The sequence below is a fragment of the Ostrinia nubilalis genome, chromosome 12 (assembly GCF_963855985.1).
Source record: "Ostrinia nubilalis chromosome 12, ilOstNubi1.1, whole genome shotgun sequence".
NCBI classification, from domain to species: domain Eukaryota; kingdom Metazoa; phylum Arthropoda; class Insecta; order Lepidoptera; family Crambidae; genus Ostrinia; species Ostrinia nubilalis.
Window position 1 is genome coordinate 6,241,500 of NC_087099.1, and position 23,178 is coordinate 6,264,677.

The window sequence follows — 23,178 nt, forward strand, 5'->3', positions numbered from 1 at the left end:
TCTATTTCAGTAAAGCTTGATGTCCTGTTAAATATATGGCAGATCGCTTAGCTAGCACATTAATTATTTGCAGTATAAGTGAAAAAAATACCTTTTTAGTTTGTTAAAAAACAATCTAAGATAACAGGCATGTACAGTTCAAGAAACTAGACATTACTTATGTCTAGTTTCTTGAACTGCACATGAGATCCTGGAAAGCGTGGGGTAACCACTGTGGCCACTAGACAATGTGTCATTTCGATTCGATAATAATATTCGATTCGATTAGTTCTACTCTATTATATTGTAGTTTCCAACTTTTGTGGACGTAGCAATATTATCACGGTCTCTACTTTTCCTAGAGCTTCATTTTGGTGTCAGTTAAAGAATGTCTGGATCTTTAAATAGCAATAATTTTAGTTTTAAAGTATTCTACCTCTGGACGCGACCCTGGGAAATATGATTGCGATGTCACAGTGACTTGGAGTTCTAATACGACCCGCCCATCGTTACTATGGCCACCATAACCATAACAGCCCCATAATAACGCGCGTTGTTATAAATCTCATCACTCGCAGTCCTGCCGTGCTTGGTGAAAAACCCGCGAGTTTCAATTGTTAATTTTCCATTGCTAATTGATTTAAGTACTAGTTCAAAATCGTTTCGATATTGTTTTGATTGATATAAGTGATTCAGTTCATTCAAACTGGGCCAATGTATGGACAAAACGATCGCCGAGAAAGTTCAAGTTGCTAAGTGAGTCTGAAAATTGAGATGGATGACAAAGAAAACTTATTGTGTTTTTAGTTAGAGGTTTTATTATACCTACATATTATAAATTCGTATCTCATACCTATTCTGTATAATATTAATCATCATTTAAAGAGGAAAAGTACGTCTAGCTAAAATACCCGCATAAAATAATTACTGAAAGTTCTGATTCGATTTTAAGTTTCTTTGTTCCCTTTGTTGCTTTTTGTTTTGTACAAAATAAATTATTGATAAATAAAATAAAATATTGTTAATATATTATGTATTTATTAGGGAATTTGTAATAACTCAGTAGGTATAGATTCTATGAAAGATCGATCATTACAATTACTCGTGCGTGAAAAATATAGCTTTTAGTAAATTATGTATTGCTATGTTGCGTGCGCGTTTTAACAATACAAACCTGTGTTTACCTTTGACCTCTACTCGCACTTACGAGTAATGTCACAGATTAGTTGGTGATTACCTTGTTTAATTTATACAATACAGAATTAGTGATTTGTGAAAACTTTACGGGCGTGTTGCGGTTATTTTAAACTAACTCCAAAAAGAAAGAGGTTCCCAAATTAGCCGTACCTATGTTTTATTGTTTAGTGAATATTGTTCCCAATGTTATTGTGTTTTCTAATAAATTACATTTTACTAGGTACTGATTGGCTATCACCGTATTAATAACTATACATATACCTACCAGATTATACTTCAGTAAACATGAAGTTTTTCGTCTGTCTCCTGTCGATAGTAGTTCTTATAAGTAATATAGGGTGAGTTCAATATTGATCACTGGTGTGGGTTTTGTGAAATGCATGAATAACCTAATTAATTTCGCTACATTCACTGTGTGATATTTTAATAGTGGTCTTTAGCGAGATCTGTCTAGCGACGCCGGAGATTAAACGCCTGAACAATATTTTTAGCAATGTTTACGTTAAGTAGCTTTAGTAGAACATAGGAAGTAGGATTTCGAACAGTCATGACCTTTAGACGGCCGTGATCCAAAATAGGAGTCAAGGTCGCGCAGGGAGAACTTAGTCCTAAAACTTACAGTGACCATAAATCATGTGGATAAAGAATATAAGTCACGCAAATGGAATCGTATGGGACTTGACTCGTGGAGGGGATTGAAAAGACAAAGGCAAACATGTTAAAAATATTATCAGAAAATGATCTGCATTATATTTTTAGTGAAACCTTCTAAAACACCAGACCTGTTTTGTATAAATTCTTGTTGATGGTATCTGTGTCTATGTAATCATGTCAATAAAAACTGTTTGTAAACAATGAAGATGTCGCAAATTGGTAAATTATACGTGTCCATAAAAACTAACCCACACTGCCTAGTGTTGAAGCGCACTCTAACCTATCAATTCCATCATCAGCTCAGGATTAAAGGTCAATGTCTTCTTCCAGCAACGCTGTGGCCCGGGCGAAGAGCAGCAAGATGCCGACCCAGCCCATCAAGCTGTATTATCTGCCCCCCTCTCCCCCCTGCAGAGCGGTGATAATGACAGCCAGGGCCCTTGGGATAGAGCTGGAACTGTCTGTCACTAACTTGATGGAGGGCGAACATCTATCACCGGAGTTTGTCAAGGTGGGTATCGGTAGCTCTTGTAAGTCTAGCTTGTAACCTAGAACTTTCTAATGTGCATAATAATAATAAATTAATTATGGGTCATGGCTATTGAAGATTATCTCATTATGGGTAAATCGATAGATCGTAAGGGTGGGTAGATTTGCTGTGTATAGAACTTCCTTAGGTGATGTGACTGGCATTGAAGATAATTATTTAGTGGAGTAGCTGTTTAAGGCACGTTACAACGGCAGGTGATACCTACTCGTAACATTTAAAATCTGTTATTTTGATTACAGATGAACCCACAACACACTATCCCAACAATGGATGACAGTGGATTTATTTTGTGGGAAAGGTAAGACACTATCCCTTGTTTGATCATAAAAGTGTGTGCAAATATGTAGTATTCAGAAGCGATATTCACGAGGAAAACTAAGTACCTAACCAGCTATTACTGAGAAATAGTAAATAATATGCTATGCTATAATTTGGTGTCATAATTTACTAAGAAGTTGTGCACACTGTAAGAAAACTGTACTGATATCATCCGATTGATTTTTAACTGTCTCTTGTATTTAATTCCTTTCCAGTCGTGCCATCATGACATACTTCGTGAACGCGTACGGGCGTGATGACGCTCTCTACCCCAAAAACCCTCGTCTGAGGGCAGTGGTTGACCAGCGGCTTCAGTTTGACCTGTCCACTCTCTTCATGAGATACATCAACCTTTACGTAAGTTCCTTGCATTTGTTAAAAGGTTGTTTAGATTAGTAGTAGGCTGAGGTTCAAGGCTGAAACCCTGCTGGTGGCAAATGTTAGTACTGATACAATGTCTCTAATTGAAGAACATGGTTACATTGTCTGAAAGCATAGGTCTTCTTTGACAAACTTGCCTGCGGGTAAAATTCATGGTGATTGTTTGAACTTAATGCCATAAGGCATTCTCATTCAGTTTTCCTTCGGATTATACAGAAAAATTAGTTCAGTACCTATTTATTACCAAGAAAATGGAGTTAATTATTAGGTAACGAAGTAATAAACACACTTCCAGGTGGACCTAGCCCGATAAGAAATGTATAACACTAACAAGAATGTGATTCTCTTTGTTATTGAAATGGAGAGCTGATAAATTAAGTTTTAAGGATATTTGTTTAAAAATGTTTTCTTAAAATATAATTTGTTTTCAAATGGTACTATTTTGTCTATTTTTTTTATATTTTTTTCCAGGGTCCCATGATTTTTAAGGGTGTACCTATGGATGAAGAGAAAGCAAGCAAACTGAACGAAGCCATCGACTGGCTGAACACCATGTTAGATGGCAAGGCATTCGTCGCTGGAGACAACTTGACACTCGCTGATATATCCATGATTGTCACATTCACTAATTTGGAGGTGTGTATTTTGAACACTAAGGTTTGTTTCTGTCACTCCTGGTTTTAAGCCTTCATCATCCTAGTATCTATTGCTATTTGATGATCTCATTCGGCTAGCACTAACATCTCGTCAAGTGATTTTTACAATACTTGACAAAAAATGATATAAAATTTAACGTGTCATAGCGTGCGAGAATAGAAATAGTAACATCTGAACACAATATGCCATGATCACGATTCACGACACACTGCGTAAAGTCATTTCTTATTATAAAGGCTTATTCGTAGTCAAAAACTATCTGTAAGGAATTATTAGGTATAGGTATAATATCAGCCAACATCCATTAACAGGTGCCTTAGATACCATACCCTGAAATAATGTACGAGCTAAAGAAGATGCCTGAAACAAAAGTGTCCTTGTTAAGTAGTGCTAAAGTCTGTTTTCTGTGCTTACAGGCCTTCGAATACGACTTCAGCAAATACGAGAATGTGGTGAAATGGTTCGGGAACACGAAAAAAGCCCTAGCACCATACGGCTATGAAGAAATAGACGTTGCTGGTGCACAAATGCTGGCTCAGTTCCTGAAGAGCCATGCTAGTTAAGGATATAATTAAAATATGTAATGAATATTCTTTCTGTTAAATCATTTGGTCTAATAAATCGAATTATTATGAATTAAAGTTGTTTATGTTGTATCAAAATTGTGTTCATCATCAGGACATTTAGTCTCCACAGCAGGAGCACGAGCCTCTTTAATTCACCACAGAGGCAAATGGAGGATTTGGTCTACACTCCCCACGCTGGCCGGACAGGTTGGGAAGGCAAAATTGCGTTACTTGTAGGACAGCAGTAGATAAATCGGAAGTAAGCAAATTGAAAACAAATTCCTTCATTCTCAGAGCAGGCAAGTCAGACGCAGGAAAAATCCTGAAAGGCTGTTAACGGTAGAACTGTTCAATAGAACTATTGAGAATGAAGGATTCGGATGTAATTACACACTTTCCAATTTACCTGCAATAAAATTCACTGCGATTTGTGCCTGTATGTATCGTATACCTACCTAATTGAAACGTTAGTCACCTAGGCTGCTTATTTAAGTTTAAATCCTGGCATAATAACACCTATAGTTCACAGAAGTTAAACATTCATTGTTTTTCAAGTCGATGTCAAGTAACGAAAACATTTAAATCATTAGTAAATGACTAATAAGTAGGTGTTAATGAGTGCTAAACTAATGACATACATCCGCAGGTGTTTAGTTACACGATAACTGGTCATTATATTCACTAGAAAGTGATTCTGGGTATCCATCGACTTAAACAGTGATGGCTAAAGACTGACAATGCGATAGGACAGTATTATGCTACAAAAATTAGCATAATTTATTGTTCTTTCCATCTACCTACTTCTTCGTCCATGTGGCAATACAACTCGTTGTTATGAATCTGAATGTCAAGGAATATCAACCCTCTCAAGTTCAGAATTATTTTTCTTTTTTTTGGAATCTGGTTGATCCAAGCTTGTAAATGTAACCAAACTGGGAACAATTAAAGTTACTTCCCAGTTTTGTGTCTCATCTGAGAATCAAATCCAAGACCACCAGATTAAAAGGGTTCAACATTAATCGATAATTCGATTTTCAAGGTTATTGTTGTTTCTTGTCTTGTTTTTTTTCTTCTTATTTCGTGTTGTTTTGTTATTTGTAATATTATTCTTGATGCGTACTGTAACCGAATTATACACACAACCCTGCGTTGCGCGCCCCTTGGAGAGACATTCACTGTTACTATAATTTACGCTTACATTATTTTTAGTTGGTGTCTTCTCCAAGGGATGCGCAATAAGCAAGGGCGTCCGCGGAAGACCAGCTTCGTGACTTGCCCTTTTGAGCATGTCACGATAAATGCTGAGCGGGTGCCTATTGGCACAGTTTTTTATCACCTCTTTGTTTTAATAGCCTACATACTTAATATGTGTTTTTGTTGTATTTTTTTCTGTATTGTGTCTTTTTTTACTATGTCAATAAACCAATAATTCTATTCTATTCTATTCTTGATCACTGAGGCTTTGAACTAACTGTAGCTGATGACGGTGACCAAATAAATCAAGACATGGATGACTTGAAGATTATCCCAGTAAGACAAATACAGGTACGTTGTTGTCTTTGGCGATAAGATGGCACAAGCAACATTACCCTTAATAGTTTCGTTCAGTAACACGAGACAAATATGAGTAGATATGGGATTATGACCTGTAATGGTGTTAACGATTGATACGTGAGCTACGTGAATATAGTAGTAAATCTGTTCATTGCTCATAAGGCATAATTAAATGAGATATTGCACCTATGGTACGAGTGAAATGGAATTTTTTGAGCCCACATGATCTGGTGAAGGTCGCGAGAAGCACCTTGATACAAACAGCGCAGGACCGCTCGCTGTGGAAATCTTTGGGGGAAGCCTTTGTCTATCAGTGGACGTTCTTTAGCTGAAACAAACCAAACAGTTTCTTTTGTTTTGTAAGAGATGCACTATTTATGTGGAAAAATCTTGATCCAGATTGCGTACAGTACTATTTTTAAATATTGTGTGCTCGTACTTACTTGTGCTAAACATAATACCACAGAATAATAATAAGTTGATAATACTTCAAACCTCAAACTTATTTACAGCATGTTCATTGGTGGTTGCGGCTAGTCGTAATCACTTAGGTATTCTATCGACTCATATTGCCTAATGTTGTTAGGCCATAGTGTGTTAAGGTAGAATTACTAAATAGAGTAAAATATATTTCAAGTAGATAATACATAACTTATTTTATAGGCCATTGTAAGACAATAACGTAATTTCTAATGTCAAATTAGTAGTTAAATGAAAAGATTTTCTGAATCAATTATTATATGTATTACTCCGTAAATAATGTGACCTGAACATTAACTTTAAAACTTTATTAAGACAATTCATAAAACTCTGGAGTAGTTTACTTATAAAAATCATTAAAAACATTGCTGAGCTAATTAAGATAGAAGCCAGGATAAATTGATCTACTTTATTACTAGATATCAATAAGATTAAGGTCGAGTTGCACCACTTTACTTTGACCGTAACTTTCACGGTAACCGGTGATTTTTGTATGGAGTTTGACAGATTTTTGACGTTTGTTAATGTAAGATGATGCAACCCAGCATTATCCTGGTGGATACCACCTACAAAAGGATATACGAGGTAGGTACGTGATATCTATGTAGGTATGCATCCAATAATTTGATTCATCAAAGAGCTAATTGATAACAAAGGGAGATTATAAGGTGCCAGGAGCCACGTCCGGTCGCACGAGAACGTATGGCCATTGAATTGAGTGAGGCATTTCGATGCCACAACAATACGCGTAAGCGCGCGCGACCGCTCGCACCGACCGATACGTTTTCAAAACAAAATACCCATTCGATTGTTGCAATTTGAAAAATCTACCACAAAACGACCAAACAGACGGCAGAATTCACAAACAGTGCAACCGTGGACTCGAAACGTGCAGTGAATGTCGATTTAACAGTGATTTTATCAAAGATGTAGTTGATGCTGTGAAGGTGTTCGAATTACGTTTGGATTGCACTTGAATTACGATGCGTGTGTTTGTAGGTATTTTTATTTTTGTTTTAATTAAAAAGTCCGTAATATAAATTTTATAAGACGAAGTTTTGTCTCACAAGACATTGTTTGTTTAAGGTAAATGTTAATTAATGATAACAGTAACCTCAACCTATGACAGCACAGGTGTAATAAACATTATATTATTATATTTTTTACATTTCTGTAAATTAACAAAGTTATTTAAATAATTAAATCATCTACAATATTAATTAATTTTTGATACCTTTACGATAATTATTTAAACCATGAGTCACTGTGATAACTATATAATTGGATCAGGATTCCTGCTTCATCCTTGTTGATCGCCCCTTTCGCAGTATATTTATAAAGGATTGGCATAACAACGCATTTCATTCGATAAATGAATTTAATAGTAACTTGACATTCGGCTCTTCTTTATTTATTTATTTATTATTCATTATTGAGCAATTACATACTTATGTAAATGGACTCAAGTCTAAATAGCAAGCAAAGTTCACAATAATATTATTCTCATTAATCAGGACCAATTTGTTTACGTTGAGCCCAAGTGAATAATGAGTATATTTAGAGCTGACCTAATACACATTCATTCTGCATTCTGCCTTTATCCTATAGGCTAGTATTGTCAGAGGATGCAGCTATTATTTAATGACGCCAAGACTATTGTTAAATTGTGACCTCGTGACACCCGATCTCATGTATCATTCTTTAGTCTTATCAGAAGAGTATCGCGAATTATCAAAGATCTCTGTACAACATCCGGTCGTAAACCCGACTGTTGTAATCTCAAGTGGATAGTTGTACCTGTCACATGCATTGTTCCAGCAATTAACGTTTGTTGCAACGATCGCCGTGGTCACAATGGCCGTCCAGTTTCCAGGGAACCCAAACTCAGAAATGTCAGCAGACGAAAAAAGTTTAAACAGAGAAAACAAAACACTAGAACAGTCTGACGAAAGCGGGCACGAAGTAGAAACAGACCTAGAAGATAAGGACAAAAAGTATTTAGATTACGCAATGAAAACCATTCTAGATCCTAATTCGATAATAATACAAAAGAACGATGAAATTGAAGGTTTCAAAATTAAATTAGAACAAATGGATACAGAAAATATAACGCTTGAAGCTTTCATGGAAGAAATGGACAAGCTAAGTTTAGATATTTGCAAAACTTCACAACAAGCGCTATGGTCTTACGTCACTGACATCAATAATGAGGGAAAGAAGAATAGAATGGTTTGTAATCTCTTTTATTATCACAAATAGTCAATCATAGTATTCTGCTTGGTAATCTTGGTATTCAAAAGTTGTTGTAACTTTTTCCAGGTTCGTATAGCTGCCGAAGAAGATGAAATAAAAAAGCAATATTGGAATATATTGAAGAAGAAATATTTGAATGATGATCAGATGTCGAATGATAAGCTAAAACGGAAGTTACGTATTATCAAAGAGCGTGGAACGAACGTTCAGATGCCCCAAAGCAAGGTTATTGATCCGATATAATATTACTTTAGAAAATTCTGACTGATTGCAGATTTTAGAACTAAGAACTTAATTCCATATTACTTAAATTAATATTTTTAATGTTTTTTTTTTAAGCAAAGAGAAGAAATAGATACAATGCAGCGAATATGGAGTCGAGTGACCGTGTGTGCATACAACGTAAGTTGCGTATCAGAAGATTCGGTGCGGACTATGAGTGGTAAGTTTACTTCAATTAAGTATTCCATGAGTTTTTGGCTAAATCATTAGTTAGTAATTAGAGTGAGCGGCAAAGTCAAAAGTTATCATTAGAAAAGTTTCTGATGTAAAGTTTCATAACTTAAATTGTACGTATAGTAGCTATGGACTTCACTTCGGTCTTGATTCTAAAATAATCTCAGTTCCAATTCTTTTGTTTTCAGATGTTATCGCAGTATTCAAAACTAGTAACGACACAAAAGAACTAGCTTACTATTGGAAGGCGTACCGCGATACGACAGGCAAGAAAATCAGGCCGATATTCAAAGATTATGTGACGCGAATGAATAGAGTTGCCGAATCTGAGAATTTCACTGATGCGGGAGACATGTGGCGTTATGCATTTGAAGACGACCACTTTGTAGAAACAGTGGATAGAATTTGGAAAGAAATAAAACCTCTTTACGATCTGCTACATGATTATGTGCGAGTTAAATTAACAAAGTATTACAAAGAAGACCTACAGAAGAATGATAATTTGATACCGGCTCATATTTTAGGTAAATGATGTATTATTACTATACAAAGTTGTTGTTTTAAGTAACTTTGTTGCAATAAAAAAGAGATGTGTCATATGATAATAATAGGAGTAAATGATGATAATTACATTATTAATTATAAAACATTCGAACATTTATATGTAAATGAGTGTTGCCATGCCGTTCTTGGTAAATACAAACTGGTTCTTTGCATTTACGCGTGCAATTTGTGATGATAATGTTATTATAGATGGAATAATATACCTAAAGCATTGATATTATAATTACGTAAAGCAGAAAGCATAATCTTTATTCTTCGTTCGTTCGTTTCAGCCGAAAGACGTCCACTGCTGGACAAAGGCCTCCCCCAAGGATTTCCACAAAGACCGGTCCTGCGCCGCTTGCATCTTTATTCTTAATAGTTTGTATTTGTAAAGGTACACATAATGCACTATCGTGTTTTGTCACACTCGGCTCTTGATGCGAATGCCTAGTTGCAGTTTGATAGCAATGTTTTACTTAGCGACAAATTCTCTGTAATGTTCTGGTTTTCAAACGGAACCAAATGATTCTATAACATAACCTTTTATACACAATTTCAGGTAACCTCTGGGCTCAGGAATGGCAAGCTATTTACCCAAAAGTAGCAATTTACCCTGAATTTGTGAAACCTAATCTGAAGAATGAGACTATTCATTCTAAAGACCTGTTCAATGCTGTCGACGAGTTTCACCAGTCTCTTGGGTTTGAGAGTGCCAAGGATTCCTATCAGGATATAAAGGAAACAATGGCTACTGCCAACTGCCTTCCATCAAGTCATGACATGTGTGATGGTGTAAATTACAAGTGAGTTTGTGTTAACTAGAATAGTGTTAATAAGATTAGACTTGGAAAACTTGTTCTTATTAGCAAATGTTATCAGTATGTATCTAGGTACTCACGTCACCAATGCATATTATTATAGCTTACTCAATCACTTCGGAACGGTCTATCTGGCTAGTGCTGAGAAGAAGTGGCGGAAGAATTTCAGTCACCTGTGATGTTTTAAGAATCATTTTATAATAAACATTGGACATAAACTTCTAAGCATAATTTATTTGGAGCCGTCTGAAAATATCTAAAGAGATTGACTCCAAAATAATAGAAGATGTTCTTATAATTTTCAGGATAAAGTGGTGCGGCGAAAAAGTAACTGACGTAGTGGTGGGACTATCACGAGCTGCAAGGCTGTTGGGACACGTGCAGTACTTCAAACACTATCGTAACTTGCCTCCGCTTTATAGAGATGGCCCCAATCCTGGTAATTAGATACTTTTATTAATACTTTATGACATACTACATCGTTTATACATTATACAGTTTGCGACAGTCTATAGTGCGGGTAAAAATGTATGGCGCTCCATAAATGATTCACTCACACTTCTGTCTATGGTATACCTAGGTTATTAAATATGCTTAAACTCTACATACGAGTAGTTACCTTAGTTTAACAAGCTTTGCTTTATTCGTATACTAATTTGTATTAATATTTATTTCCAGCTTTCCACGATGCCATATCTGACATCGTAGCTGTTCAGCTAACCTCACCAGCGCATCTGAAGAGTCTGGACCTGGGAAGAGTTGATACAGGTCCAGAAGTGACTCTGAACCATCTGCTCTGGGTGGCTTTGGAGAAGTTCCCACTGATGGCCTACGCGTACGTGCTGGACAAGTGGCGGTGGGACGTTTTTGGGAACAGCAGCTTGGAAAACTGGAATCGGCATTGGTGGGACTTAAGGTTAGGATAACAAAAAATAATAGATCCATCTTAGAAACTACATATCTCATCTTGTAATTTAAATTTGGTCCAGGCCTAAACATGAACTAACAACCAAGTCGACACTGCAACTGCACAGTTACAACAGAAATTTGTACAAATGAAATACAGCGTCATTTAATTAGTTATTTAAACTTAGCAGCAGTGTCTTCTAAGGCTGAGTTGCACCACCTAACTTTAACGGTAACTATGACGATAACCGGTGCTTTTTGTATGGAGTTTGACAGCTTTTTGACGTTTGTCAAAGTTAAAGTAAGATGGTGCAACTTACCCTAAGTACTAGCAAGCCATAGTTTCTCACGGTCTGTATTCACCAATAATAAGTTTAACCTTTGCTTATCAATACCGTTAATGAAGTGTTACTAAAAATACATCCGATCGCAAAAAGCATCAGAAAAAATATTTTTTTCCTACAAAGTCCCAAAATAGGAAAATTTGTCGCTAGATTAATCGATTGTCTCCGTGATCTTTGCCTTGAACTATGATTTCAAGCAATCATGAGGTACAGACCTTGCAGATAGGCAATATCCTGCTTATCGTAGAATCGTGGATGCAATGCGACTGGTTATATTAATTGCCAGTGAATGCCTGCAAAAGATATTATGCTCGTATTCACAAACGATGCTTGCTGAATGTGAAGAAGCAAATCGAACGCATAGCGTTGAATAGAGCTCTGTGATTGGTTCGTGTGTCACCCTGTGCGTCCACGCGCACTGTGAGACCTCATAGTAATGTTTGTACCTAAATACGGGCGATAATATGGCAACATCTTGAATGAATAAAAAAATCATGCTTAGTAACCGAGGGAAAAAACATCTGACGATCGTGCGGAGTTACATTGCACGTCATTCAATTAATTCATATAAGTACCTACATTATATCTGTAATTTAACTATCATTTACATGTATTGGACCCGAAAAACATTTGTCTAAGCGAACTATGTCCACAAAAGTTTCGCCATTTACCGGTATCTATTCATCACCTAATCATTAGGGTTTAATAACAAACAAGACATTCATAAATGCAATGATCATAATTATAGACGTAATAGCGTGTTATTATATCCTCGCAACGATGTCAACAATCTTGACTTGACAATTATGTCAAATAAATTACTTAAATACATATATTTACTGGTAGAAAATTCTGATGACTGCAGTGATCAGCATATTTAGCATGCACAGGTGGATTTTACAGATTGCTTTTAATAAAGAAGCGTTAGATAAAGAATGTGTAACTTGAGGTACCTTCTGGAGGGACTGACTGAAGGAATAGGTCGGCAAAATTCCTTAAGGTAGTTAGATCCTTAATGATTACAGCTAATAGTTGTTGCGTATCCCTTCTGTGCTGTATCTACACTAATATTATAAAGAGGAAAACTTTGTTTGTTTGTTTGTTTGTTTATTTGTTTGTTTGTTTGTTTAGTTGTAATGGATAGGCTCAAAAACTACTGGACCGATTTTAAAAATTCTTTCACCATTCGAAAGCTACATAACTCACGAGTAACATAGGCTAAATTTTATTTTGGAAAAAAATAGGGTCCCGTAAAATATTTGGGATTTTCATAAGACGTGGAAAAGCGCCATCTATCGTCATTGGTTAAAATCTTCTTGCGCCTGACAAAAATTTTTGAGGTACGTAAATATTCATGAAGGCAAAGCTGTCAAACGCCATCTATCGACATCATTAGTAAATTAGTAACTAAATATTACATGTTCTATGAATAGCGCTGATCGTAAATAATATTGAAATTTTTTTAATAAATAAAGATATTTTATGTAATTGAACCATTCACTGTATGTACCTATTTGAATCATTCATGTGTTTAAACGAGCAAATCAAAGTGTTAATTAGTGACTTTTTACAAACTTCCTTGCAAATTCTTACTATGTGCCGCCATCTACCGAGATGAATATTAGGATACGGTTCAGCGGCGGACAAATGGGTTGGGCGCGTGGGCGATTGTAGTTAAATAGGATAAGAATTACTTTGTTTTTGTTTTCTGTATGTAATTTGTTATTTTTTTGGTAGGGTCTTTATTTTAATTACTTAGGTTGGTAGGTACTTACTTATTTGATTTTAATGATAATTACTATAGGTACGTATAATTTTAGTAGAAAGAAAGGTCATTGAATGACTAAGTGACTCACTCAATCATCACGAAGTCTCAGAAACTACAAGTCTCAAAAGAGTTCTCATAGGAGTTAATGGTCTATTCCACCTGGCTTTGATCACCAAGATGATCAAAGTGGACTCCAGTTAAATTATTTTTTTAGTGTTCTTTGATCACCTATAAATAAATCATACCTCTGAATTGTCACATACATGTCCAATTTGTTTATTGCGGTTTTTAGAAAATATCAAAAATGTTACAAAACAAAATATGTAGTACAACAATTGGACATGTGACTATTCAGAGGAGGTGTGATTTGTTTGTAGATGATCAAAGGACACTAAAATGTTAATTTAACTAGAGTCCACTTGGCTCACCCAGGACATCGTATCCGTGGGTGATCAAAGGCACAGAAGAAATTCAAAGGACACTAAATTGTCGCTGTAAGTCCACTTTGATCACCTGGCTTTGATCAGCCAGGTGATCAAAGTGGAATACACCTCCTTTTAGAACGTAGGTAGTCACTAAGACGAAATTTTGCAAAATTCAACCCTTATGGGAGTTAAAAAGGGGGTTAGAAGTTTGTATTGCAGTCCTCGGTTTTTAAAGTAAGAGACTTGAAAGTTAAAATGTATGCTCACTATGATCTCTAGATATTGTGGAGGTGTACATATACTGTTCGGTACACTGTGGTACTGTGTATACATCGGTTTGCCGACGATATTGTGGTCATGGCAGAATCGTTGGAAGATCTTGGCACAATGCTCGAAGACCTTAATCGATTTTCCCATCAGGTAGGCCTGAGGATGAACATGGACAAAACGAAGCTTATGTCGAATGTCCATGTTGCGCCCTACCCAATTTCAGTTGGGAGCTCAATTCTCGAGATTGTCGACAAGTAGGTATGTCTACCTCGGCCAAACGATCCAGCTAGGTAGGTCCAATTTCGAGAAGGAGGTCAATCGTCGAATCCAACTCGGCTGGGCAGCGTTCGGGAAACTACGCAACATCTTTTCGTCCAAAATACCTCAATGCCTGAAGACTAGAGTGTATAACCAATATGTGTTACCAGTGATAACTTATGGCTCGGAAACTTGGCCTCTCACTATAGGCCATAAACAGAAGCTCAGTTGCACAGCGTGCTATGGAGAGGGCTATGCTTGGTGTTTCTTTGCGAGATCGAATCAGAAATGAGGAGATCCGTAAACGAATCAAAGTCGCTGACATAGCCCGACGGATTAGCAAGCTGAAGTGGCAATGGGCAGGGCACATAGTACGCAGAACTGATGGCCGATGGGGCAGAATGGTTCTGGAATGGAGGCCGCGTACCGGAAAACGTAGCGTGGGACTTCCACCTACAAGGTGGACCGACGACATCGTAAAGGTAGCAGGGAAGCGCTGGACGCAGGCCGCTTCCAATCGATCAACATGGAAAGCATTGGGGGAGGCCTATGTTCAGCAGTGGACGTCCTATGGCTGAAATGGTGGTGGTGGTGGTGGTACATATACTGAAAATGTATCATTAGAAATCAACTACGGGGGCTAAGGAGATAAAAGGAGGGTTGGAAGTTTATATTATGAAAGTCCTATGTGTTTAAAGTAAGAGAGTTGAAATTTTAAATGTATGCGCTATAGATGCTAAGAGCGGATTTTACGAAACTCCACCCCTAATGGAGTAAAACGAGGTCCACGCGTACGAAGTCGCGGGCGGCCGCTATAATTTATAAATCAACTTAATTATTCTGTTTCCTCTTCTTCTCTAACACCAAGCTCGCCGGAAGGGATGTGCAATAGCTGTAGGGCTTCCTGCTGAAAACCAATGTCGGGACATCCTACAAGGTGTCCCAACTAAAACTGAGCGGGCGCCCTTTAATTAACATGCATTTCTTTCTTTCTTTTAAATGTAACCTTTGTATTGTCTTGTTATATGTGTGTTAATAAAGTTATTCTTATTACGTATCTTACTGGGCTAACAAATCAACACCCTGTATAGATACAGGGTACATAATTATGTATAGGAACGGAATGGACGCCAACCGCAAACCGAGCTTGCGCATTTCTCAAACCAAATCTGTCAAACCTATCGCTGCAATGATGTCGCTACGCAGAAAGAATTTCAATATTTGCTTTGCTCAAAAGTTGAAAGATTAGGATAGTCCAGTAGAATTAGCTTTTAAATCGGAAATAATTCCTACAAAAGATTTTATTGTTTTAATGGCTTCATTGGTTGCCCATTAAGACTCTCCTAAGTTTTCGACTTCGACGGAGTTGTGCTTAAGTGGTGGGGGCCCCCGAAAGGGGCATTTTTTCGGTTTTCCGGTTATACCGCGTAAAGGAATTACCCTATCAAAAAGTGGTCTTCATGACGGTTGAAGGGCACTTAATCCTGCATTGAATAAGACCAAATTCATATGTTTTGGACAAACCGTTCTCGCGCTAAAGTTCGGCAAAGTAGAAAATATACGTATAATTAATGACCCTCTCCATGTCCAATGGTTTGTTACCCACAGGCTTCCAAGTCTTGAAAAGGGCCACCTCAACCAGTGTAACCCTATCAAGGCTTACGACCTGGATGCGCCTATCCTTGTTCGTCCCAGTCGTTCCTTAACTGCGGTTGCTACACCTCTTCCTGGCACTCACCTGAACGACTCTGTGTTACCTACTGTGGCTGCCCCTCTTCCTTGTATCCTCCTGCATGACTACGTTGCCTAGCCGTATGCCTGGTCTAAGGTTCGACGCCAAAAATCAACAACAACAAGTTCATATTAAAACGCTGAAGAGTTTTTTGTTTGTTTGTTTGAACGCGCTAATCTTAAGAATTACTAGTTTGATTGAAATCATTATTTTTGTGTTGAATAGCTCATACATTGAGGAAGGCTATAGGATATATACAATCACTCTACGACTAATAGAGGCGAAGCAGTAAAGAAAAATGTTGCAAGCACGGGAAATAGTATTTAAACTATTTTCACTCGTACGAAGTTAATTTTGTGGCGTCGAACCTTGGACCAGGCATATGGCTAAGCAATGAAATCGTACAGGAGGGTACAAGGAAGAGGGGCAGCCACATTAGGTAACACAGAGTCGTTCAGGAGAGTGCCAGGAAGAGGTGCAGCAACCGCAGTTAAGGAACGGCTGGGACGAACAAGGATAAGCGAATCAAACTCGTGAGCCTTGTTAGGGTTACACTGGTTAAGGCGACCCTTTACAAGGCTTGGAAGCATGTGGGTAACAAGCCATTGGACGTGGAGAGGGTCATTAATTATACGTATATTTTCTACTTTGCCGAACTTTAGCGCGAGAACGGTTTGTCCAAAACATATGAATTTGGTCTTATTCAATGCAGGATTAAGTGCCCTTTAACCGTCATGAAGACCACTTTTCGATAGGGTAAGTCCTTTACGCGGTATAACCGGAAAACCGAAAAAACGCCCCTTTCGGGGGCCCCCACCACTTAGTCGAAAACTTAGGAGAGTCTTAATGGGCAACCAATGAAGCCATTAAAGCAAAAAAATCTTTTGTAGGAATTATTTCCGATTTAATCAATTTTTGTGTTTAATTCTACTGGCCTAGGAGAGAATGTAGTAATTAGAGTCGTCTTTTATACCCTGTTTTAAGTTCATGCAACTAAATATAAAGCTGAAGTAATTTACTCGTAGTAATGTCAGCGGTCAAGATCTTTGGTCACGACACTACTGCGGTTAGCGGTCTAACTTCAAGGACAAACCAACACATTTTGATTGAACTTATCAAATAAAAAACCTACTAACTTCTGCAAATTAAACGTGCCACTTTTTATTTCCAAATTATATTATAGTCAGCGTGAGTAGTCCAATAGTTCGCGAATAGTGAGTAGACAAATCCTCCTTTTGCATTGGGTTATTTAAAGAGGTTCACGCTCCAGCAGTGGAGACTAAAAGATGCGCACCATGCACCATGATAAAATCTTACCGATTGAGAAAATGCTTCGATAAAAGTTTATCGTGGCGCGCTTTCTAGACCTACAAATGACGATGATGGTGATAAATTGACTGGTATTAATTCATTGTTTCTTTTTTCTAGAATCAAAGAGACTGGGGTGTCACCGCCTGTACCACGGAACGAGAGCGATCTAGATCCTGCAGCTAAATACCACGTAGTTTCCCACGTCCAATACATTACGTAAGTTTTAATGAACTGCATTGTTTAGTTTGGAATAATTCTTGGGTTTGAACTTTGAACGAGAGCGAGCGAGCTTTGATTGATGAGATGAAGAGTTCTCAGAAATATTTGTCAAAATTTGATCGAAGTGAGATTAGAAATAATATTCAAAATCGTTTGCAATAACCATAATGAACTTAACATTGTAAGTTTAAAGATGGTCAACAATTTATTGACTGAGCTATCATACAAAGTTATAGAAGTTAGTTAATCTGCATGACATCAGAGATGTAAGATGTATGATATGATGATCTTTGCATAGATTCATTTATTTCTGAGTCGTTTGTTGGCAAAAAATTAAGTAGGTAATAATTTTTTAAATTAGTTGTAGTTTGTTGTTATTAAATTAAGAAGTTCACCTTAATATTAAAACAGCAAATAATAACAAATTAATCCTACTTACATAGGTAAATTGATTGGAATTATGGATCTATAAAGGTTGAAGTTTAAATTATCTCTATAATACGTTGTCGGCCTTAGAGTGAAGAGGTCGTTTGCTTTTAAGATCATCTACAACCTTTTTTGCATATGTGTAATTACTTCCTAGATCGTTTGCAACTTTGCATTCTGCAATTCTTAATACTTCATGTACAATGCAAAATTTAACATACATAATTTGCAAAACAAAATACCATTTCGTACCACACTTTATGTATAACTAGCGGCCGCCCGCGACTTCGTACGCGTGGATCCCTTAGGAGTTGAATTTTGCAAAATCCCGGTGAGCATCTACGTTCTAAAAGGAACTTCTATGAAAAAAATTGAGACTTCTAGCACTTGTAGTTTCTGAGATTTCGTGATGAGTGAGTGAGTCAGTCAGTCAATCAGGAACGTTTCGCTTTTATAGATATAGATTGAAACACCCAGGTACAGCTTTGTGGGCTTAGTGCAAGTTTACATTGAACGTCGTACTTAGGGCTAGCTAGCTAGCTAGAGTGCGTCAACAAATCTATGAAGAAGATTTTAGGTCTTGAAGTTGAGAGTATCAGCTTGAGCTAGTATTAACAATCTATTACTGAATAACTTTTTTTTATGTGACAGGAGGCAAACGAGCAAACTTCCTATACTTAGATGGTAGATTGTGATTTCGCTACTTCATAAATAGTTAAGATAGGGAAAAGGGTCAGGACCATGTTATTACAAAAAGACATACCTAAATCTTTTTAAGGATAAATCAGCTTAAAAAATTAATTGCAAAAACACGTTTTTTTACATTTTCTGATGACACCATAACATAAATCACTTGTTAAAAACTAAGTTCCTAGGAATAGTACTTCCTGTGACAAACAAGTGTTTTTCTGTATAACATCACTGAAGCAATAAATGCACTTGATTTACATTGTTATGTCTATTATCTACAAAGGCCACTTCAAGACTCCATCTTTCGGTTTGCAGTTACGTAATCTGCGGTTACAGTCATCTTTGTTTTGGTTTGGTTATTGCATCCATTCTTCTAAAGGTCAGGGTCTCTATTATATTTGAAGATGACCATTGTTTTTATCCTAGGCTGGTCAAATCCCAACCGATAACCACCAGGGTATATGAGTTCTCGAGTAAAATCCCAACCGATAAACACTAGGGTAAATGAGTTCGCGAGTAGAAATCGAGATTCCGCAAGCTTAGTGTAGGACGCTCTCCAGCTATATTATGGAGTGATAACTTGCAGAAATGCGCTAAATTACGCACAGAAACTTAAGTGGAAATGGGCGGGTCATTCATGTCGCAAGGCTTAAAGACCAGAGATGGACCATAAAAGCGACCTTCTGGAAAGGACCTCCAGGTAAAAGGAACAGGGGAAGACCACTGACACGCTGGGACGACGGAGGCCTTCACCCAATAATGGGGTTCCTACAAACTGTGAAATAAAATGTATAATGCAATGTATAATGTGTAAAAAAAAATAGCTATTCATAACCAAATAATGTTAGCTAAACCAACGGTTAATTAATACTTAGTTATTAAATTAAATAAAATTAGTAGTATCTAAATACACTTAGTTAAGAAACCTAAAGTCATTGTAAAGTTAATTTGTAGGAAATAAAAGGCTTTTTTATTTTATTTTATTTTTATTTTATTTATTTTATTTTATAACTTGCAGAAAGTCGCTGGCAGATGCTAGATTTATGCAATAATTTTAATAAAAGGTATAATGGCGCTAATTGGGGGAAGCTAATATCATGCAGTGGATAACGAAACAATGTAAGACAAAATTGTAACGAGAATAATCTTAAAATTATGATGAGTTCATAATTACGAAAATTTAGTTTTAGTGTACCTACTTAGATATAGATTCTAGACTGACCCGGACCTATAAAATGAATGGGGGAATCACCTTTTTCTTACCATTGTTAACCATTTATCCGGTAGCATCTTGCGAATCACGATTTGTTCCCACCATATTACATTAGTAGCCAAAATAATGAGTATAATAGGTACAAGGTGACGCCAAAAAATACCTTCTACATTTTCCTTATTTGTTTACGCGTATTTTGTAAAAGACCTTCTCACATTATTGTTTTTACGACTTCTAAATTATTTAAATCTCGTTGAGCTTTTGGATCTATTAAATAAGATGATGGTCCATAAAGTATTCCAATTAACTAAGAATAACACTTTTTACAGTAGTACTATTGGAGTGTTTACTAACATTTGTAGTAATTATATTTTTGCAACCACATTAAATGAAAGTCAAAGGTCAATACGTGTGCTATTGACGTCTCGCTTTGAAAGGTCAACATTAAGCTACGAGATATTTTCTACCTCTAAATAAAGCTGAACGTATTTAACTATGTTTTCCTCAATAACACGATTAATCGGGTCCTAAAAATCGAACTACCAATGGCCAAACTTAAATCCTTAACACAATTGGATGCTTTTTTGAAAGTTGTTTCGTGAATAGCAGTATCAATGTTAGCACGTTACTTTAGAAAATAACTATACCAACTTTTAGTTACATTTTAATTCAAAGTTAATAAATGTCTCACAATTCTTCTAAAATATATTACAAAATAGCAAAAAGATACAAATTTCCTTCCCACACTCTTTTGCTATTTTAAATAAATATTTTCTATTTTAAAACGTGTTCCACAGGTACTTGGTGTCTCACGTCCTCGAGTTCCAAATCTTGATGTCCCTGTGCAGACGTGCCAACCACACCGGGCCTTTGCACGAGTGCTCGATATATGGCGTCAAGGAAGCAGGAAAACTGCTGAGGTAACCTTCCGGGGCCATCTGGTCACTTAGAATCCACTCGGAGAATGTTGTAGTCGTAAATTTCGTGTCAAAGTTCGCCAATGTGCACCAGGAGAGATTTAAATAATTTAATATGTTGTTGGTAACCATGGTCATGCTTTACCAGTAGTTCCTGCTAAGTTGATTTTGATACCTAGTTTAATTCGATTATAAGTGTTTAGGTACCTTACCTTGTAAGATACAGTTCTAATATCAAATCTTCTATTTTCCATCAGCTAGTTTACAGTCAACTCCACAACATTATAGGCTTGTTTTTGACCGTAATTTATGACAGTAAGTGATTGCATTTACGTGTCTATTAACTTAATCTTACTAATAAGGATTTAACACAGCAATTGATTATGGAGAGAAGATTTATTACACAAACGGAGAAACATAATTATCATAAATGTCTATATTCTTATAAAATAACCCAGTCAAAGGTGATTCTACATTCATGAATATTTATTTTAATGCTGTATTTGTTTACAGTGATGGTATGTCGCTGGGAGCTAGTGAAGATTGGCGAACCGTACTGAAGGTGATGACGGGTGATACAGAACTATCATCAGCTGGTATCCTAGAGTACTTTTCAGCACTTCGAGATTTCCTGAAGGAAGAAAATAAAAATCTTCTACTAGCAGAAGTTGAAGATATGGACCAAAGTGCACCGATAATTGTAGGAGCAGTAGTTGTGATATTGACGATAATTATTATAGTAATTTATTGTGTAAGGAAACATAATGTAGGCGGTAAGGTTCTATCAGTATGCGGTTTGAGTAAAAACGGTTCACTGGATATTGTAACAAACGAAACACCTCAAGGCAAAAGTAATGAAGTGGAAGGAATAAGCGAAGAAAAAGTGTGAATATTTATTAAAAGTGAAATGACTGTGCAACTTGCTGAAACTAGAGCTTGATGTATTAATCTAAAAGTTGTGAGACATGTAGAATCACACCATATTGTAAATCGTTAAAACTTTTTGAAATAATTCACTGTACAAGGTACTAAACCTTAATAAATGACGAGTAAAGGTTGTATTAAAAAATGGTTGTTAACAAAAATATTCTTTATAACCTTGACCGTTATGAGAGAACGTCTGTTAAGGGTATGCGTAAATTGTCTTCAATGTAAATATAAGGCTTTACTCTCACGTATGATTTTGATTTTCGTAAATTACTTTTTATTTAAACCTTAATCTGTTACTAAATTAGACGACATTTTAAGCTTACAAAATGGACATAATAAAGACATGAGGTTTAGTTTCATAGTTTTCAAATTCATCTGTAATGTAAGCCTTAGTTGGCAATATAGCAGAAAAATGCAATTCTTAACATGGAAGTAGTGCAAGTTAAAATCAAAATAATTTTCAAAGATTATTCTATAATAGCAGTGAATTCTCAAGTCTTAACTCTGTACGAGGCGTTATATCTACCTACCTACTTAAAATTACCCTTTTTTGCGTTGTAAAATTTCCATTATCTTAAGTCATAAGTATTGAATTATACCTAGTCTGGTCATAAGTTCTGTCACATGATCATAACTTTTGAATTTTGAATGAAGGTCCCAAAAATATTTATTGAATTAGAATTTAGAATATTTAACGAAATTAAAAATGTGCACTGTTTTGAATTTTATTTGTTTTTAAATATGTAGTGGACGAATAAAGAAGACCGAACAGCAGTTGTCACGCTGCATTGGTGCGGTTACGCGCCAAAGCAGATTTTCGATGTGCTGAATAAATTGAATTAAATATCAATTTTACGTTTATCGTTTTATCAAACGATATGATGAAGTTTTAAGTGTAGAAGGCACAAAACAAATGTAATTGTCCTTGCACGGTTAGGACTCCAGCAGCGTTAAAAGCTGCGAAGGCGCGAACTCAAAAAAATCCCATGCGTCAGCAGACTTTGCCTGCCCTGGAGGTAGGCTTAAGCACAACCAGGGTGAAATTGGTATTTTGAAGACTTAAGGCTTCAAACTTTTTAAATAAAAATCAAAAATTACTTGGATGCGCGTTTAAAAGACCTGAGATTGAAGAAATCCCACGTTTTGCTTAAGGGTACGGTACGCGGGAAAAAAGTACCTTGAAAAAAAAATTTCGAATGATTTTTCTTACCATGGAGGAGAGTTACAAAAAAACAAAATGGTAAGTTGGATGCGTACATCAATGAAGAAGTACCAGCATAATTTCGGCTGTTCAGCTAGGCCAGCTTTTATCGTCACTCAAGGTTTGGTAACATGTCTCAAATTTGGACTTTTTTGAGGT

At 36.4% G+C, this 23,178-nt stretch overlaps 2 protein-coding genes across 5 annotated transcripts; both read left to right on the top strand.

Annotated features, from left to right (window-relative positions):
* The first annotated feature begins 390 nt into the window (after positions 1–390).
* LOC135076854 (glutathione S-transferase 1-1-like) lies at positions 391–4,377 on the top strand. 3 transcript variants are annotated; one of them, XM_063971323.1, is made up of 7 exons: positions 401–735; positions 1,397–1,514; positions 2,161–2,341; positions 2,620–2,678; positions 2,914–3,055; positions 3,551–3,715; positions 4,153–4,377. In XM_063971323.1, the coding sequence occupies exons 2-7, from the start codon at positions 1,462–1,464 to the stop codon at positions 4,297–4,299; spliced, it is 747 nt and encodes a 248-aa protein (XP_063827393.1). In that variant the 5' UTR covers positions 401–735; positions 1,397–1,461; the 3' UTR covers positions 4,300–4,377. The 3 variants fall into 3 exon arrangements, with proteins under 3 accessions (XP_063827395.1, XP_063827393.1, XP_063827394.1); XM_063971324.1 differs by having other exon boundaries at positions 1,445–1,514; XM_063971325.1 differs by lacking the exon at positions 1,397–1,514 and having other exon boundaries at positions 391–735.
* Positions 4,378–7,066: 2,689 nt separating this feature from the next.
* Positions 7,067–22,541, top strand: LOC135076852 (angiotensin-converting enzyme-like). Of its 2 annotated transcripts, none has more exons than XM_063971321.1 (11): positions 7,067–7,335; positions 8,155–8,565; positions 8,656–8,814; positions 8,929–9,031; positions 9,234–9,569; positions 10,151–10,394; positions 10,715–10,848; positions 11,088–11,325; positions 17,541–17,639; positions 20,769–20,891; positions 21,402–22,541. In XM_063971321.1, the coding sequence occupies exons 2-11, from the start codon at positions 8,191–8,193 to the stop codon at positions 21,775–21,777; spliced, it is 2,187 nt and encodes a 728-aa protein (XP_063827391.1). In that variant the 5' UTR covers positions 7,067–7,335; positions 8,155–8,190; the 3' UTR covers positions 21,778–22,541. The 2 variants fall into 2 exon arrangements, with proteins under 2 accessions (XP_063827391.1, XP_063827390.1); XM_063971320.1 differs by having other exon boundaries at positions 7,067–7,331.
* Positions 22,542–23,178: the final 637 nt, after the last annotated feature.

Excerpts from the sequence above, each read along its gene's own strand:
- LOC135076852 (XM_063971320.1), top strand. Across the intron at positions 8,566-8,655 it reads AGGGAAAGAAGAATAGAATG|GTTCGTATAGCTGCCGAAGA; the intron begins GTTTGTAATCTC and ends AACTTTTTCCAG. Across the intron at positions 11,326-17,540 it reads CGGCATTGGTGGGACTTAAG|AATCAAAGAGACTGGGGTGT; the intron begins GTTAGGATAACA and ends TCTTTTTTCTAG.
- LOC135076854 (XM_063971323.1), top strand. The coding sequence starts at position 1,462 with ATGAAGTTTTTCGTCTGTCTCCTGTCGATAGTAGTTCTTATAAGTAAT. Across the intron at positions 2,342-2,619 it reads TATCACCGGAGTTTGTCAAG|ATGAACCCACAACACACTAT; the intron begins GTGGGTATCGGT and ends TTTTGATTACAG. Across the intron at positions 3,716-4,152 it reads TCACATTCACTAATTTGGAG|GCCTTCGAATACGACTTCAG; the intron begins GTGTGTATTTTG and ends CTGTGCTTACAG.